This window comes from Phoca vitulina, unplaced genomic scaffold, assembly GCF_004348235.1.
Source record: "Phoca vitulina isolate PV1807 unplaced genomic scaffold, GSC_HSeal_1.0 scaffold48, whole genome shotgun sequence".
Taxonomy (NCBI): Eukaryota; Metazoa; Chordata; class Mammalia; order Carnivora; family Phocidae; genus Phoca; species Phoca vitulina.
In genome coordinates this window covers 2,391,394-2,408,121 of record NW_022589751.1, presented here as the reverse complement: position 1 = coordinate 2,408,121, position 16,728 = coordinate 2,391,394, and the positions used below count along the sequence as shown (strand labels likewise).

At 54.0% G+C, this 16,728-nt stretch overlaps 1 protein-coding gene across 2 annotated transcripts; it reads right to left on the bottom strand.

Moving 5' to 3' along the window:
• Positions 1 to 278: 278 nt before the first annotated feature.
• CXCL12 (C-X-C motif chemokine ligand 12) lies at positions 279 to 15,377 on the bottom strand. Of its 2 annotated transcripts, none has more exons than XM_032432577.1 (4): positions 15,245 to 15,377; positions 10,971 to 11,088; positions 8,705 to 8,791; positions 279 to 3,424 (listed from the first exon to the last, which is right to left on the bottom strand). In XM_032432577.1, exons 1-4 carry the CDS (start codon positions 15,303 to 15,305, stop codon positions 3,409 to 3,411), a joined length of 282 nt encoding a protein of 93 aa, XP_032288468.1. In that variant the 5' UTR covers positions 15,306 to 15,377; the 3' UTR covers positions 279 to 3,408. The 2 variants fall into 2 exon arrangements, with proteins under 2 accessions (XP_032288468.1, XP_032288467.1); XM_032432576.1 differs by lacking the exon at positions 279 to 3,424 and adding an exon at positions 5,827 to 6,062.
• Positions 15,378 to 16,728: the final 1,351 nt, after the last annotated feature.

Below are 16,728 nucleotides of genomic sequence, written 5' to 3'. Positions count from 1 at the left end.
AGCATGCCCCCAGAATTTTCCTTATGATGAGCGTGATTGCAATGGCCTGTTTTCCACTAACCAGTGCAGCTGGGATTACGCGACCCCTCCCGTGTTGGGTTGGAGGAAGAAAAACCGGGTTTGGAAAATTCCGAATGGCAACACTAATTTCAAACTGTTGGCTGCTACATTTGAATACATGTCTTTATTAGGAAAATTGTAAGTGCACATACATCTTTTCATTGATATGACTTCAAAGTAGAAATGGTTGTTTCTCAAAAGGAGTTGTTATTTGTTAAAAAAAAAAAAAAAAAAGCACACCGCATACAGGAAGCTGCCTTCTCCTGGACCATTTTCACATTATCTGGGAGATGTATTTAAACAACACAAAATACAGTATTCATCACATTTAACACTGAACCCATCACTGCCCGGAGACTGAGAAGCCAGCGAGGTTACTGACGCACAAGTAGCCTGGGAGTTTTTTTTCAACTTGGCCATGTCAGTGGTCTGCTTAGGGGACTTGAAGGTTTCTAGGGAGCATTTCCCAGGGATGGGGCTCCCTCAGAATGGGTCAGGGAGGATGGGTACAGGGACCCCACAATTCTCATCCTGCTGCAGAAGGGTGCACCGCCTGGGGCGGGGGTGGGGATGATAAACTCCCCGTGGGGAGCCCATGGCCATAACATCAAGCAGCAGTCAGAAAAGGAAGGTCAAATCGGATCCAATGAAAAAGCTTACAAGTTATCTGGATCTCACATGGGGCGGGGGGTCGGGGAGAGGGGTGGGACTGCAACTTTTTGCTCTTCAGGCCCTCTGCTCCAAGCTGAACCTCCTTTCTCTGGAGGACAGGCGCACACGCAGAGGGTCCCCCTCCTGAGCCTCCTCGCTGGGGTCTCAGCACCTGAACAGGGCTGGACGAAGAACAGTACGCACAACACATGGCGCAGATTCGGATATAAACACACAGCACTTCTGTGAGTCCCAGCCCCACCCCCGCCCCACAGCTGCCTGGGTCCTGATGCAAAGGCTGGCCAGGGAGGACAACCCTGGAGGTTACAAGGAGCCCAAGGGAAGGTCAGGTGGAGCAGCACTGGACAAGGAGTAACAGCTGGGTGACCCCTCATCAAGGGATGCACTTGACTTGTATTTTTAAAGCAAAAGGGGATCGGGAGAGCCTTTTCCCTTGCAAATAGACTATTTAAATGCATATTTGCTTTCGCTGGGCAGTCTCTGTTTAGGAGCAGATTGCAAGTAGGGCAATTGTTAGGCAGATAACTTTCCCTGTGGTTTCTACTCTTATCTATTTTTCCCTCTTTTGGGGAGAAAGGAATGATTCTTTATTTGACTGTAGTCAAGATTTAGGGCCATGTTTTTCTGGGAGTAACAGATTTAATGGTTCTGGTTCATGGATTCCAAAGGAGAGGACGGTTCCAAATTTTCCATCAGAGTTTTAAATATCTTGGATTACTTAGAAAATGCCCATCCCACTGAAAACTCGATCATTTCACGTATAGTTCAGGAGACCTGCAGTGACAGTTTAATTTCAAAAGAGGGTCCTGAGACCAGTTCTGTATTCCTTATAATTAATAAAGGTTCTTGTACTCTATTTTATTCAATATAACATAGCTGACTTGAAGATACAGATTTTTGTTTGGCTGATGGATTGTCTTTCTACCATGAAGATCCTATATAAAGGAATATTTATGGAATTGCTTTAAACATGTTACTGATAACCCAAAGATTATTACACCTAAAAACACCTACAATTCAAGATTATTTTACTATAATATACTTCCAGCATGTTATTTACAGTGTCCTGTCAATGGATACAGTTCCTAGTTTTGCCTTTCTTTTTTTCCGCTTTCTTACTTTAAAATTTTTTCCTGGGCTATTTAACCAAAGGGGCAAAGTATTAGACAAAATGTAAAACAAAGCACAATAAGCAAAAACCCCTCAAGTGCCTACCTGTTCAAAAAGTGAGATTTTTAAACTGTTTAATGCAAGTCTACAAACTGGTCTCAGTAAAGGGAAACACTCTACATGTTAAGGTTTTAACCTACTTTCCCAAACATCCCCTTTTCTAAGAGGAATGCCCTGCTGGATGTTCTGGAAGCACAAGATAACACTAATGGCCAAGTCCAGAGGCCACTGTACAAGGTAGCAGATGATGGAATTGCCAAGTGGGGAAAAAGATGAGGTTCGATTTTAATTGGGAAGGAATCTTCATGTCCAGGATTAACTGTTTTGTGGACCAGGTTTTCAAAAACCAAAAAAGAGTTGATTTTCACGTGACTGCCAAAAGAATCACGCGCTCGGCGAAACGGAGACAAAACTCCCCACGGTTCCGAGATATGGACATCTGTGGGAGCATGGAGGGCTGGTGTACCTCCCAGGTCAACACTGCTGCAAACCGAATTCCCTTGGGCTCTGCGGATCCATCCTGGGTTTGTGATCAGTGGAGAAACCCAGGCTGCCTACCCGAGAGGCTCACAGCCCTAATCAGAAACCTGGTCAAAAGGCATCTCCTGACTCTGAGTCTTTGCATACAAGGAGCTGACTGTGCACACAGCGAGGACATTGGCTTTGAACAAGAACGCAGGATTGGACAACAGACAATATTCCAAACAAGACACAGGTGTGCACAGTGTTTTCAGAACCGGGTAACACGAGACATTTTGATTTGCTTCTTGGTGCCCAGTTTAAATTAAAGCTTTGGTCTTGAGAGAGTCTTTTTCCGGGGTGATGGAGACAGTCTTGGATACACATGATGATGGATGAGAGAGAGAATGATGGGAAGAACGTGATGGGATGTAGAGAAGAGCTGAGGATGAGGGGCGCATCTCCCCCTACCTTGGCCTCACACTCCTGCCTGCCTCAGCTTGGGGAAGCTCTGCCATGCTCACCGAAAGGGAAGACCCCAGCGCTCACTCTGGGGAAGGGTGAGGCTCCTGCTTGGCCCTCTAAACCTAACCCTTCTCCACCCTCTGCACGGGGCAGCCTTCACTAGGGTTTGGCCCAGGCCGACTGGCTCTGATACCTCCTGGTGGCTCTCCATCCTAGGACAGGATGATCGGGGGTCCCAGCCTGCACAGCTCAGGGAGATACAACACTCAGGAACCTCTGGCCAGGCAAGGGGCTCCATGGGGAAGATATTATAAGAAAGCAAGTAAAATAACGGCCTTAGTCTAAGTTCCTATCTGTCACCAGTGACATTGGATAATCAAACTAAATGAAGAATAAACACCATATATTTTGCTACATAATCAAATGGTGAAAGTAAGGCAAACTGTGCAAAACGAAGCCCTTGGGAATGCACTGGACCCTGCCTGGGCGCAGGGGAGCCGCTGCGGGCTCTTGCTAACACTGCTTTCAGACCCGGGCTGCTACTGTAAGGCTTCCTCAGGCGTCTGACCCCACCTGCGCCTCTCACATCTTGAACCTCCTGTTAACAAGAACAGAGGGAGACACCATTAAGGCGGGTTCCCACAGCGGCCAGGTCGCTCGCCTGAGACGCCGAGCCCCACGGCGGCAGGGCTCCCAACTCCTGACTTCCAAATCGCCGGCTGTGCCTCCCTTCCGAGGCCCTGGGAAGGGGGAGCGTGGTGAGAGGCAGCGGGGGGCTGAAGCGGAGGGACGGGTGGAAGGTGGGAAGTGGAGAAGACAGACGGGCGCGGGCAGCACGGGGCACAGCGGATGAACAAGAGCACACGGACAGACAGCATGGCACAGTGCTCACACGACAGGGCAGGCGGGGCACCCCGCCAGGGCCCAGCACCCATGGAGGGCTGCCAGCCCCCCGCCCGAGCGTGGCCCCGTCTCACCCCGAGCCCGGAGGAGGCTGCCTGCTCCTCCGAGGCCTTGGCACCATCGACCACCTCCATGGACCCCCTGCCCTCCTGACTGGCCCCAGGGTCTCTTGGCCAGCACGGCGGGGGTGGCCCCGGGCAGCGCCGGAACCCAGTGCCATTCACTTGGCCCAGCTGCATGAGTGCTGCCTAGTTTCAACCCACAACAGAATGGAGGCCGGCTCTCCACTCTTCCAGGGCACCACGCTGGCTTGTCAGATACAGTGAGGGCCACAGGACTGAGCTTGTTTGCTTTTCTTAACCTTGGGCCAACTGTCTGAGTCCCCGCAGCCCCAGCTCCCCCAGCAGGAGTGGGAGGCTCTGCTGTCCTGAGCACTGCAGAAAGCAGTCTGTCACCTCAGGGCAGCCATAGCTTGACCCCCCACGGCTAGATGGCGAGCAGCCCTCCATGGTGTCCAGGATGGACCTGCCACCCCTCTCTAGGCACAGAGATGTGCTGATCCTGCTGCAGGAAGAATGGAGAGCATGGGGCCACAGGTGTGACCGGCTCTGGGGTGCTTTTGTAAGAGGAGGACTACCCCAGCCAAGGTCCCCCAGACCAGGCCTGCTGCTGGCTTCCACAGAAGACTGCAGCCCTGGGCAGACCAGCAAACAGCCCAGTGCCTTCCGAGGCGGGGAGGGTGCCTTCTGCACGCCCGGGAGCAGGCCTGCTAAGCCCGGGGCTGGTGAGAGGGGCGCAGGCTGCGAGTCAGCCGGATCAAAGGGACGGCGATGGGGACTAAAAGGTCTTTGGCTGCAGCACCCTAGCAGGACACTTCTCTAGTGGAGAAAAGGAATGCCCCCAGTGCTCCAGGCTGCCGTCACGGAGGAGGGCACCAAAGCACGAGGGACCAGTGCGCCAGGGGAGTCTGACAGGCGGGGACCTTGGATTTTCTTCTCCTGATTCCACCTGTTCTGTCCTCCAACCACTTCATCTTTCTGGGTCCACATACTGAATTATGACCAAGGGCCTGGGGTGCAGGATGAGTGTTTATGAGGGACAGGAGGATGGGGAGAACAGTCCAGATATGCGAGGTGTCCTTTTTCAAAGTACTACTGAAATCAGGGCCTTGCTCTCCCACGTGATCGCCCTCCTTCTGATCCAAATTAGAGAGACTAGGCAAGAAATCTTAAGACATAAATCCGTGGGTGGTATGAGGAAAGTTCTAGAACTTTCTAGAACACCATGTTCACTTTAAGCAGATATTTCCCATGAGTGAGGACTGAGGCAGCTGTGTCCTGGAACCTAATCGCACAGGGTCACAGAGCCTCTCCTGGCAGAAGGTGGGTGGGGATAGGCCCTTCACATAGTGCCTCCACGTCGGGGACCCGTTTAAAGAATCTATAAAGTGAATTGCCCGGCCCAGAGGCTCCCTGAGAAGTATTTTCCACAGCTGCTCCCTGGGAATGTGGAACTCCCACCTACTTTCCCCACTGGGTGTGCAGAAACCACCCCTGCTCAGAGGTAAAGCGGCTCTCACAGCCTCGGGCCTAGTGAGGGGCTGCTGGACAAGTCCCACCCCAGGCCGCAGAGGGGTGGAGGGCCAGGCAGCAGGCACTTGGGAAAAAAGAGTCAGTTAGCACCTGCAAAAGGCATGGCCACAGCTGCCCCACGGAGGCAGTGACGGGCGGCACCAGCAGCGGTCAAGGGGAGGGCAGGAGGCGCATGTCCCTTGCTGGCCGAGGCTCCCACTGCTGGGCTAGCGATGGCTCTGTGCAGCTGGGCAGCCACACCCTGGCCTCAGCAGGAAGGCAGATCGTGAGGGTGTGGGGCCGGGCGGGCTCCGGAGCCCTTCTGAGAGAGGGAGTGGAGGGCAGGGTGCGAGGCAGCCCAGGGCAAGGCTGGCGAGACCTGGGCCACTCCAGAGCCCCGAGCAGAGTCTCCTCGTCCCAGACCGCAGCCCCAGTCTCTGCACAACTACTTTCTTCATAACTTAGCAGACCAGGAAGGGCCTAAAATGCACATAAATAGAGGAGCCTGTGTGGCCACGGGAACGCTACCCCTCCACGGAGGTCTGAGCCCCTGCACAGAAGGCGGGGGGGGGGGGGATCTGCCCTGGAGGAGGGTTAGAGCAAATTTACAAAGCGCCGGGGGAGACAAGAGCAGCGTGCACTGCGGTCCATCTCGAAGTGGCAGATAACTAGTTTTTCCTTTTCTGAGCAGCCTTTCTCTTCTTCTGTCGCTTCTTTTTTCCTATCTTTTCTCTTTTCCCCATTTTTTCTTCTCTGCGCCCCCTTAGATAAAATTAGTAGAACCATTAATGATCTTGAAATACACAGGGGTCTGTTTCAGTCTGCACAATTTTTTAACACTGCCCTGGGTGTCTGTTTAACTTTGTCTTCAGTCTTAGGCCTGGAGGCCCCTGGGCAAAGCACCGTCCAGCAGTACTTCATTAAAATAAATCAGACATTTTCCCCAATTCAATGAAAAATGTTAGCTGGCCTTCCAGAACATCTGGGAACTGGTTACAGCCATGGGCCAAGGTATCAGCCTGGCCCTGGCTCCAGCTATCGCCTGAGGCTTCCAACCCTGAAGGGCATTCAAAAAGGGTGTGAAGTCACGCTCTGGGCCAGGCTGGACTTGGCCTTCTAACTCACCTCAATCCCACCTCCTCTGGCTTCCTTCCTTCTCAGCGCAGAGCTGAACTCTGCTGTAGCTACAAAAAAATACCTCCGTTTCAAATCGAATCATGCGTTGCATTCAGGCGGCCATCCAGGAGAGGAGAAAGAAGGCAGGCCTGATCCCACCTTCTCCTTTCTGGATGCCTGGGGACACCCCTTGGGAATGACTGGGATTGTTCTGGAGAGCAAGGGAGAGAGCTGGTTAGCAGAATTTGATTAGAGCAACTGGCTCATGATTGTCACATTAAAATGATTCAAGCTGAATGGTATTTAATGATTTATGGGGTAAGGCCACCTGTTCCCGTGAAAGCTTGCTATTAACCATGGCCTGGGATTACGGGATTTTTACATGGGTAAATGTGAAAGCTGGATATTATGAGAGTTGAGTCTCTGGAGATTACGTGGGGATGTTAGGAGAACCAAGGAAGAGGAGGAAGGAGAAGAGGAATTAGTGAGTCAAATATTATTCTTCAGAAAACTAGCACTGCTGTTTCCATTGGGTTAACAAAAAAAAAGGCACAAAAACTTGAGTGGCAGCTCTAATCTGCTCCTGAGCAAGGCCCACGCTCACAAGCGAAGTTGGCAGGAGGGATCTAAGGCACCTGACCGGCAGGCCACCTTACCTTCATCAACTCCACAAATGTATCTGAGCCCCATGTCTAACAGCTGATAGATTTTACTTCCAGTAAATAAATTCCCACGTACAGTAGGAGGTTGATACCATGAAACAATTAGCATTTTATTGCTAGTGCATATAATGTCACATTTGATACAATTTTAGTACAAGTGAAAAAATACACTGTGGCTAACATTAAAAAGCTGTAATCACATTTATAGATCATATATATTTCTTTACAAATTGCCAGTAGTTCAAGATAATAGAGAAATGTAACCTACTGACATTCATATGGCTCCACTTCAAATATATGAATTGTTCGACTATAAATATATTCTGAAATACATTTGTTTTCTAAAGAAACATAAAAAAAATGTGCACAAAAAATATATAAAAAAATGCCTTGCAAAAAGTTACAAATACCACCAGGCCCATCTGTGGATCATATTTATGCATGGAAATGTCACCTTGCCAACATTTCTGATTGGAAACTGAAACCCTGCTGTGGTTTCAGGAGGAGGGGTTCGTGGCAAGAGGCTCATTTATTCATTTATTTTGTTCACTTCTGATTTCAGAGACCTCAGAGTTTCTAGAGCCTCCGTGGCCTATATAAGCCTCAGAGGCAATCACAGAAACCGAATTCCTCAAAACAAGTTCTCAGATTGAAAATTGCATTTGATTCTGCAAAGACCGGCCTTTCGAGGGAAGGCGGAGACATGATCTTCCACCCCCCTCCCCCCACCCCAGGAGAGGGCCAGCCCCATTCTGGAGAAGGCCAGAGAAGATTCTCACAGAGGGCCTGAGCAGGAGGGGAGGGCAAAGGGAGGAGGGGGCTGCAGGGCAGTGCTCTGGCAATCACCCTCCTCCCCACGGAGCATGTACAGAAATGAGAAGCAGAAGCAAGAGGAAAGCATGCTACTGGTGGCACGGAGAGGCCTGGGAATGGCCGGGAGGGGGTCTCTGAGCACAGTCCCCAGTGACAGTAGCTTCTACGTGGAGCCTACAGATCCAACCCCTGAGCTGGAGAGAGGAGGTGGGGGCGGTGGCCGCTGCCTAGCACTGGCCAGTATCTGAGTCACCTGGGGGGGTGTCATTCCCGGAGGGGCACTCCTTGCGGAGGCCACCCATAGCCTTCCTCCAAGCCTGCTGAGTCTGGAGGAAGGAGCCTTTTCTGAGCTCCATGCTTGGCCATCACCTGACTGTGCCCAGATGCCCCGGGGGCAAGGAAGAAAAGTTCCAAAGCAAACCAAATACAGGTCTTGAAGTAATCACTGATTTAAAAAAAAGATAATGGGAATGATGAGGATTGCGATGATCGGGAGAGAGCTGACAGTGGGAAATGCTGTTGCGACAACATGATTTCTTAGAAAAACCCCAGCTATAAAACAGCCAATGCACAAGGGTCTGGGGCACAGGGGAATAAAAGCTGCAGGATCGTACCAGACGCTATAAATGCGGATGTCTACATGCTGGGCAAACCTCAAGCCCGTTCCCAGGTCAGTGCACTACCCCCCCCAGGCACACCTGGCCCTCCCCATCCAGGCCATCCTCCCCCACTCCTCGCCCTTCCATCTGCCATACGATGTTAGCTTTCCTCAAGTGGATCTAGCGGAAAGTCCTTTTTGGCTGTTGTGCTTACTTGTTTAAAGCTTTCTCCAGGTATTCCTGAATCCACTTCAATTTCGGGTCAATGCACACTTGTCTATTGTTGTTCTTCAGCCTTGCCCTGCCAAAAGAGAAGAGACCACAGTGTGCCGCTGAATGGAAGGAGGTGTTGTCGTGATCTGGACCCTGGCTCATCAGACACCCACGTCAGGGCCCTCACGAGCACCAGGGCCCCACGTGGCAGGCTCAGGGTCAGGAGGAACTCAAGGTGGGGAAACATGTCCCTAGCAGTGGGCCAAGTCATACCGCAGAGATAAGGGAGGGTGGAACGTGTCTTCACAGGGGAGTCCGAGGACAGCGCACGCCAGGGAACATCTGAGTTGGCCTTTGAAGGATGCGGAGGAGCTGGGCAAGTGGAATAAGGGGGGAGGGAAAAGCAAGCGCAAGGGCATCAAAGGGGGTAAGTGCACGGAGGATGTGTAGGAAGATGGGCTGCCCGAGAAGCAGGTGGCCAGATGTTAGGGCAAAAGAGTGGGACTTTCTCTGCAAGATTATGGGTACTTACGCTGGAGAGGGACAAAGGCAGATTTTTATTTGGATAGATCATCTTGAAAGTACATGGGAGACAGACTTAAGAGTGAGCCTGGAAGTAGGAGATTTGAAAAGAGGTACTGCAATAGTCTGGGGAAGAGAGGCCACAGGGTGTGAGGGAGGGACAGTGCGGGTGGAGGTGACAGGACAGTGAGGGAGGGACAGTGTGAGTGGGGGGTGACAGGATAGTGAGGGAGGGACAGTGCAGGGCAGGGTGACAGGACAGGGGGGAGGGACAATGCGGGTGGGAGGTGACAGGATAGTGAAGGAGGGACAGTGTGGGGGAGGGTGACAGGACAGTGAGGGAGGGACAGTGTGGGTGGGGGGGGTGACAGGACAGTGGGGGAGGGACAGTGCAGGTAATTTGCCAGAAAGTGATTTCCAGAGAGATTTTACAGGTTCACTGAATGCTCCATGGTTGCATTTGTTTTTTAAAAAATCACAGGGCACTTTCCTCCCACTACTCAGCTCCACTCACACCTCCTCACCCAACACCTCCTGGGGGCAGACTGGACTTATCTCCGGGTCCCCCTCCTCCATCAAGCCCTGGGTACCAGTAACCTCAAGCAGCCTGAGGACTCCCCTGCCCAGCCACTCATGGGTGTGTGAGGACAACTCAGGCCAGCATAGTGGCTTGGGGACACCCAGGGGAATCATGCAGCCTGCCTGTGAAGTGACTGACATGCACAGAGGAAGGGTGTGATTCTGTGTCTGCCCAGACCTGCAAATTATGTCTGGCTTCTTTCACTTCAAGGTGCATTCTTAGCATGTGCACCGGTGTAATATGAACTGCAGAGCAGGTCTATGGAGCTAAATTCAGTATCTGATAAAATACTTCTCAAAGGAGAGAGAGTATTTTATTGTAAGCAAAGTCAGTGAAAAAACATTCATCTTTTTGAATTCAACTTCTCAGGAGGTGAGCTCTTCATAAGAGACCCTGAGCCTCAGCACCCCTGCGTCTAGACACGTGACCATACTCGCTGGGTGCAAGCATGGTGCATTCGAGCTCACGGGGGCCAAGCAATGAGCAGCTGTGCGAGGCTCTCTTGCTGAACCTCACCCAGCTTCCTGCACCCCGGGCGAGAGGTTTTCATGTGTTCTCTAGGTGTAATTTTCATTTGTCTCCTTTCCCACACAAATGACATCAAACGTCAGCAGTTGCCATCAACACCAGCAAGAACAAAAATTCATGTGTTGTGTTTGAGAAAAAGCAGTCAAGTGAGCTGAAAAGTTTGAGTTTTACCCAACGGTTAAAGACCACTTAACCTGAATTGGGGTCTTGTGAGATTCCGCTATGTGATGAGGATGGATTTAGAACACTGAAACCTGGAACCTGGCAGGACAGACCACCGTGATCGGCAGAGGGCTGTCTAATTTATGGGACTTCAGCAGAAACTCCTTGCTTCTCTGGTCTGGAGGCACCCCACTGTACTGTCATCTACTACGCTAAAGGAGGAAATTTGGGAAAGAAAAAAAAAAAAGGAGGCAAGAACCAGGAGCACAGCAGGGCGCCAAGGGAAGAGTGTCTTTTGAAACTCCTGCCTGGTAGCTTACGCAAAGGCCTCCTGGTAATCCCAGCTGCCTCTAATTATGCCAACTTCAAGGCTGGCCGCTCAGCATGGGTCAATTCTCTAGCTTTTACAAGTTTTGCGTTAGGGGCTACTATACCCACTAAGATGCAACACTCCTGAAAATGATGTCAGACTTACACGATCTGAAGGGCACAGTTCGGAGTGTTGAGGATTTTGAGATGCTTGACGTTGGCTCTGGCAATGTGGCTCTCGAAGAATCGGCAAGGACATCTGTAGCTCAGGCTGACCGGTTTCCCTAGAAGAGGTAGTGAAAACAGGGCAGTCTGTTACGATCCTGCTGGACCTTGGGGATACGTGTGTGTATGGGTCCATGGCTGAGGGTTAAGGTGGTGGAATGATGTTTAGGATCAAGAGCCATGGGACGAGTCACGGGGGCATCCTTGCTAAGAGCTCTTGGGCAGCACAGTGAACTCTGGGGGCAGGCCCAGCTTCCATAGGGCTAGAGGGCAAATGGAGCTGTAGACAGCTGGACCCTAGGAGACTGGGGAATTAAAAGAAACGGCCCCTTGCTCAGGCATTTTAAGATAAAATATACTAATCCCAGGAGAGAATTGTTTCAGTCCAAGGTACTGGGGTTCCCAGTTAATCTCTGCAAAATAAACTCCTCCAGGGCCAACTAAGAAAGCCCTCCTTACTCAGGGAAGGAGGAGGGGGAAGCAGGAGGCTCCAGGCTCTCCCTTGTCCCAGGAGCCACTGTAGTTCCCCAGGGGAATGCTGCCCCCTCCCCCCTTCCCCCTCCTGTAATCTTCTCCCCTCACATTCACCTTAAACCCAGGCAACCACAAAAGAATTCTGGCAGGCTTCCTACCTGGGAGTCCTTGGAGGGCAGGCCTAGGGCCCACCTTCTCCCCAGCACTCCCCCGAAGGCAGGGAGATTATCAGGGCTGGAGTCAAATGTGGCTTTCATTGTGCAGAGATGCTACAGCCTCCTGGGTTACATTACCTCTTTGTTTGCCAATTCACCAATTTGCAAAATGCCATAATTGACACTCATTAGTTTAAATAAGCGAAGGGCTCCTGCGGAACCCACCACTCACCCTCTAAGTCTAGACTTGCAAGCCTTGGGGGGCTGGGATCTTTGTGGGTTTTTTTTTTCTTTTGGGCAGATTTTATCCAAGCCCTTCTTAATACCCCAAATTATTTGAATTTGTGGATCCTTTCATCAGGGATTAAATGTATGTCTGAGAATATTTAGTCCAGAGATTAAAAAAAAAAAAAAAGTCTGCCTGTTTACAGAGCTCCCAGAGGCCTCCTGCTGGTCCTGAAGTTCTGCACTTTGGGGCGAGAGAGCTGGGGAAGCTGCAGGAAACCTTGTGAGTAAGGGACTTCATTTCCCTAAAGGCTGCATTCAGTTGAGAGATGGCAGGGTCTGCAAACAGCAGCCTATTTAGCCACCAAGTCAGGGAAAAGGCAGACCACCTGGCCCCCTAGGATCAAACGTGGTTCCCTAAAAACCGGTAAGGAGAAAGCCTGGCTTCAGGGTGCTCAGACTCAGGGTACTGGAGAGCGCCCGGAGCAGCCTTCGCTGTATACCTGACTCCAGAAAGTCTCTGCTGGGCTGGCCTTCAGCCAGGGCACCCAGTCCCTGCAGGGGAAGCTCCTACTGCCCTGCCCTTACCGCCCTGTAACCAGATCGCCTGGGAAAGGGACCCCAGGGCTGGGGGCTGGGGGCTGGATGGTCAGGGTAAAGGAAAAGCAGAAGCCAAAAGTCTCCCCTCTGAGTGTCCCGCCTCCAGTCTCCCTGGAATTCTCCTGGGTCCTCCTGAGCTGAGCAGGGACTGGAGAACTGGGCTTGGGCGGTGACACAGGAAGGGTCTCAGCAAGCTGAAAGGCACACAGGGCGAGTGCTTCAGCCGGTGGGGGCTGCTGCTCTCCCGGGTCGGGGGTCAGCAAGCTAGTCTGGCTCCGCTAAGTCAGTAGTGGAGATCAGGCCAGAAATCAGAGCTGATTCTGAGCTCAAAACACAGGCTTTCTTTTCTCTTCTTTTCCCCCTCTACCCCCTGGGATTATCCATTTCCTTCAAAGGCAATTCTTATTCCTGCTCCCAGGACCCAGTTGCCTGACTGGCAAGTGGGGACTTTCAACAGGTTTTTTAAAGTGACAGAGCACCAAGGGCTCTTACCGAGAGGACGCATTGCTGTGTCCACCTGTGTCCTCTCCTCCAGCTTTTTGTCAATATTACTAACTTTCCCAGCTGGTTTGGAGGTGACTCTGATTGGCCTAGATGTTACTGGGTTGGGAGCTGGTGAACTTGGCTCTGTTCGAGAGCAGTTCCAAGAGAACCTTCCACTCTAACGCAGGAACAGGAGCCCTGGCCAGTCTCTCCAACCTGGCCTCAGAATGGAGCCCACCCTGGATTTAACCCCTGAAAGCCCAGGGCATCCAGGGGCCCCGCTGCTTGGCTGAGGTCAGCCAGTGGAGGGAGGGCAGCAGCCTGATCCTGACCCTGAACAAGGGTGTCTCCAAGGGCAGCTCTGGAACTCAGTATGGACACACAGGCTCCAGAAGGTCAAAAAGTACATTCCAGCCTATGAATGCAAGGAGAAGCAGACCGGCCTCGAGCCCAGGACCCTGTCCTGGCCACTTGGCTACCAAGAGGGCAACTCAAAGAGGCAAGCAACCAACCCTTCCCAGGATCAGGATGAGCCTGTTAATGAGACCGTTACTCCCTCTGTGCTCCTTCTTGGTCAACTATGCCTAGGATTCAATGACCTGGGTGGTTCCCCGCATTCCCATACTTTCTGCAGCTCCCCAGGGAAGGGGCGGCAGCACCATCTCCCTAGAGAGGTGCATGATGACCACTCCACTCTCACCAGACACTGAATTGTTAATGCTCAAACCAGAGTGTCTCCCATGACCTAGGGGGTCAGCGTGGAGACTCAGCTTCGCATACTTTTTCGGCTAGGCAGTAAAATCCAAATTGCCTTCCATCCAGTCCCTCTGCAGCTCTGCCAAGCAACTTGCTACATTCCCCCCCCCACACACAGACACACACACTTCGGTCTCGAACTCACAACCCTGAGATCAAAACCTGAGACGCTCAACCAAGAAGCTACCCAGGTGCCCCTTAACTTGCTACACTTTTAAAAAACACTCCCCAGGCAGTCAGCGGTGAGCCCCTGGTAGTCCTGGCCCTGCTGCCTGGCCCAGACACATGCATGGTCACCTTACCCACACTGGCTTCCAGTCCACCGCCTGCCAGGATGCAGAGGAGGGTCGGCGGCTGGAACCCAGCCTAGGGCTGTGGGGACTCAGGCCCTGCTTGGACCGTGGCTGCCCCAAGAGCACTCCGAGTGTCCTTCAGCCCTTTGCAGGGTTTGTTGGCAACTTCGCAGCCAAGAAAGGACAGCGTGGCCTGGCGAACATGGCTTGTTTTGTGTGTTTAAAGACAACAGTTTATTTTGGTTTGCAGCAGTGGTGTCCTGTGACAGGTCAGCGAGGTTTCTCTCAAGCTTCAAAAGAAAAAAAAGCGCTCTCCCTCTCGCAGTGAAACAGGACACCACCTCTCCCAGTGGCCTAAGGCCTTGGCGATTGAACTCTGCGGCAGCGCTCCTTCTGAGGTAAGAGCGATGGCTTGGCCGGTGACAAAGGCGCCAGCCTGCAGGTGTGTTTGGCGGACAGGGGAGGGGCATGAGCGACCCTGGCGGCCCCTGGGCCTCTCTTCGGTGGCCCCGGGAAGAGGCCGGGAAGCAGGCTGGACGCGCGCCCGGGTTCGCCGCGGCGCTGCGGCCCGCGGAGCTGTGCAGAAGCGCGGCCGGGCGGGGGGCGCAGACCCGACAGCTGCTCGGTTTGGCTCGCCCGCGAAGCCTCGCTAGGGTGGGTGCGGAGAGAGGGCCAGCCTCGCCGGGAGAGGACGCCGCGCAGCAGCACCCGACCGCGCCGCCGCCACGCGCGCGTCGCCATGCGAGACAGGCTTTGGCGAAGCGCTCTCTCGCACACGCATCTCCCGCACCCGGCGCAGCGGGGCCTCGGAGTCCGTTCGCGCGGAGAAACCGAGCCGCGCGCTGAGGGGCACGGGCTGGGGGACGGTGGGCGCGCCACCCCCCGGGGGCCCGCGGCTCTCGGCTCCGCTCTACTCCCCGGCGCTCCTGGAGCGCTCCTGGCCAGGGATCCTGCCCGACCCTGTGCTGCCTGCCGCTCGAGTCTGGCGGCCGCCCACCGTCCCGGACCCGAGCCCCGCTGCGGAGCGCGAAGCTTCAGCGAGGGTGGTGGCTGCCACGCTTGGGGCTTCCAGCGCCGCACCCCGAGGGAGCGCGCCCCGCGAAGGGGGCTGCCTCGACCTCCCCTGCGCGAAGCGGCGCGAACTGGGTTCGCTCGGGACAGCGCGGGCAGAGGAGCCGCGGCCCCGCACGGAGCCCGGCGCCCACGCCTCCGCTGCCGAGCGCACTCACCGTCGCTGAGGCACAGCGCAACCAGCACGATGGCCAGCACGACGACGACCTTGGCATTCATGGCACCGGCGGGCGGCTGGCGGACTCAGGAGGGACGCGGAGCGAACGCGGTGGCGGAGAGTGAAAGTGCGGCGGCGGGAGGCGCGCGCCTGGCACTTTAGAGGCGAGAGCGGGGCGGGGCGGGGCGGGGCGCGCGGCGAGGGGCGGGCCTGGAGCGGCAGCCCGGCGGCGGCGGGGGGCTCGGGCGCGCGTCCCCCTCCCACACGGCCGCCGCTCCTGTCCCCTCCCCGTCCCCTCCGCGCCCTCGGTGCTCCGGAGGCTGCGGTGCGCTTCGGCCTCTGACCTTCTCCGGTTCCGCGGGGCCCTGCTCCGGTCAGGCTCGACTTGCAGCGAGGGAACCCAGCCGCGCGGTGAGCCTGGGCTAAAGGCTAGTTATCGTGCCCACTTAGCAGGTGGACAGATGGAGTCCAGGGGCGGGACCTGAATGAGGACCAATGATAAACAAGTCGGTGTGTGCCGGCGAGGCCCGAGGTAGCTAAGAGCGTCCCGTTTCTGGAGTCTAGAACCTGGAGGTGGCCACCGGCCCCGGGCTCGCTGCGCTGTGGCCCCGCAGGCTCCGCCTAAGGGAAGGAGACCAGTCTTTGCAGGAGGAGCGAATGCCATCCCAAGCCAACGCTATCACTTAGTAGCCAAGCCTCAGTTTTCTCACCTGTAAAACTGCGACTCTAAAATAAGAGTGCTGTGTCGCCGAGAGGAAACAAAATCAGTCCGCTCTGCGGCTCGGTGAATTTAACCTGAACTCTGAGCGTGAATGTACTTGGCTCGCTGTGCCTCTGTGCTCTCAACTGTGAAATGGGCTGAGCACAGTTCCCACCAGCCGAGTGTAACTGGGGGAAATGATTGAGACTCCTTTCTCCACCATGAAATGTTCACCATTGAGTCCGGCATATAGTACTTAATAAATGGAAGCTAGAATAATTGTTTAAACTTCAGCATTTTCTCCCTCTCCCACTGAATGCCCTGCGCGACCCAAAGTGTTGAGAGAACTCCCGCCTCTTCCCCTCTCCCTTCTGCCCCAGGACAGTACTCCTGGCATCGGCCTTTCTGGTCCACAAAACGAGTAATCCCTGGGCAGTGTCTGAACTCTTAGCAGGCCCTGCCCCAACCTGGACACCCGGAGACGGCCCCAGCCTAGCAGGGAGGGGTGCAGGCAGGCGGCCCAGGAGGCGCAGGGATGATTCAGCCATCTCCTCTTGCCCTTACTGGCATAACCAGACAGTGGAGTGAATTCTATACCAGGCCCCATCCAAGGAGCGCGCGGTGGGGACAGGTCTCTGTACCTGGGAAGTCTGGTAGTCCGGACCCTAGGGGGAATGGGCAGGGCCCTCCGGGCCTGGGCTCAGTAGCTCCAGCCGGGGGCCACAGGAGGGGGCGGTCAACAGAAAGCTGCAAGAGCTCTGGACTCAGGTCGTGAGGATGGGTGT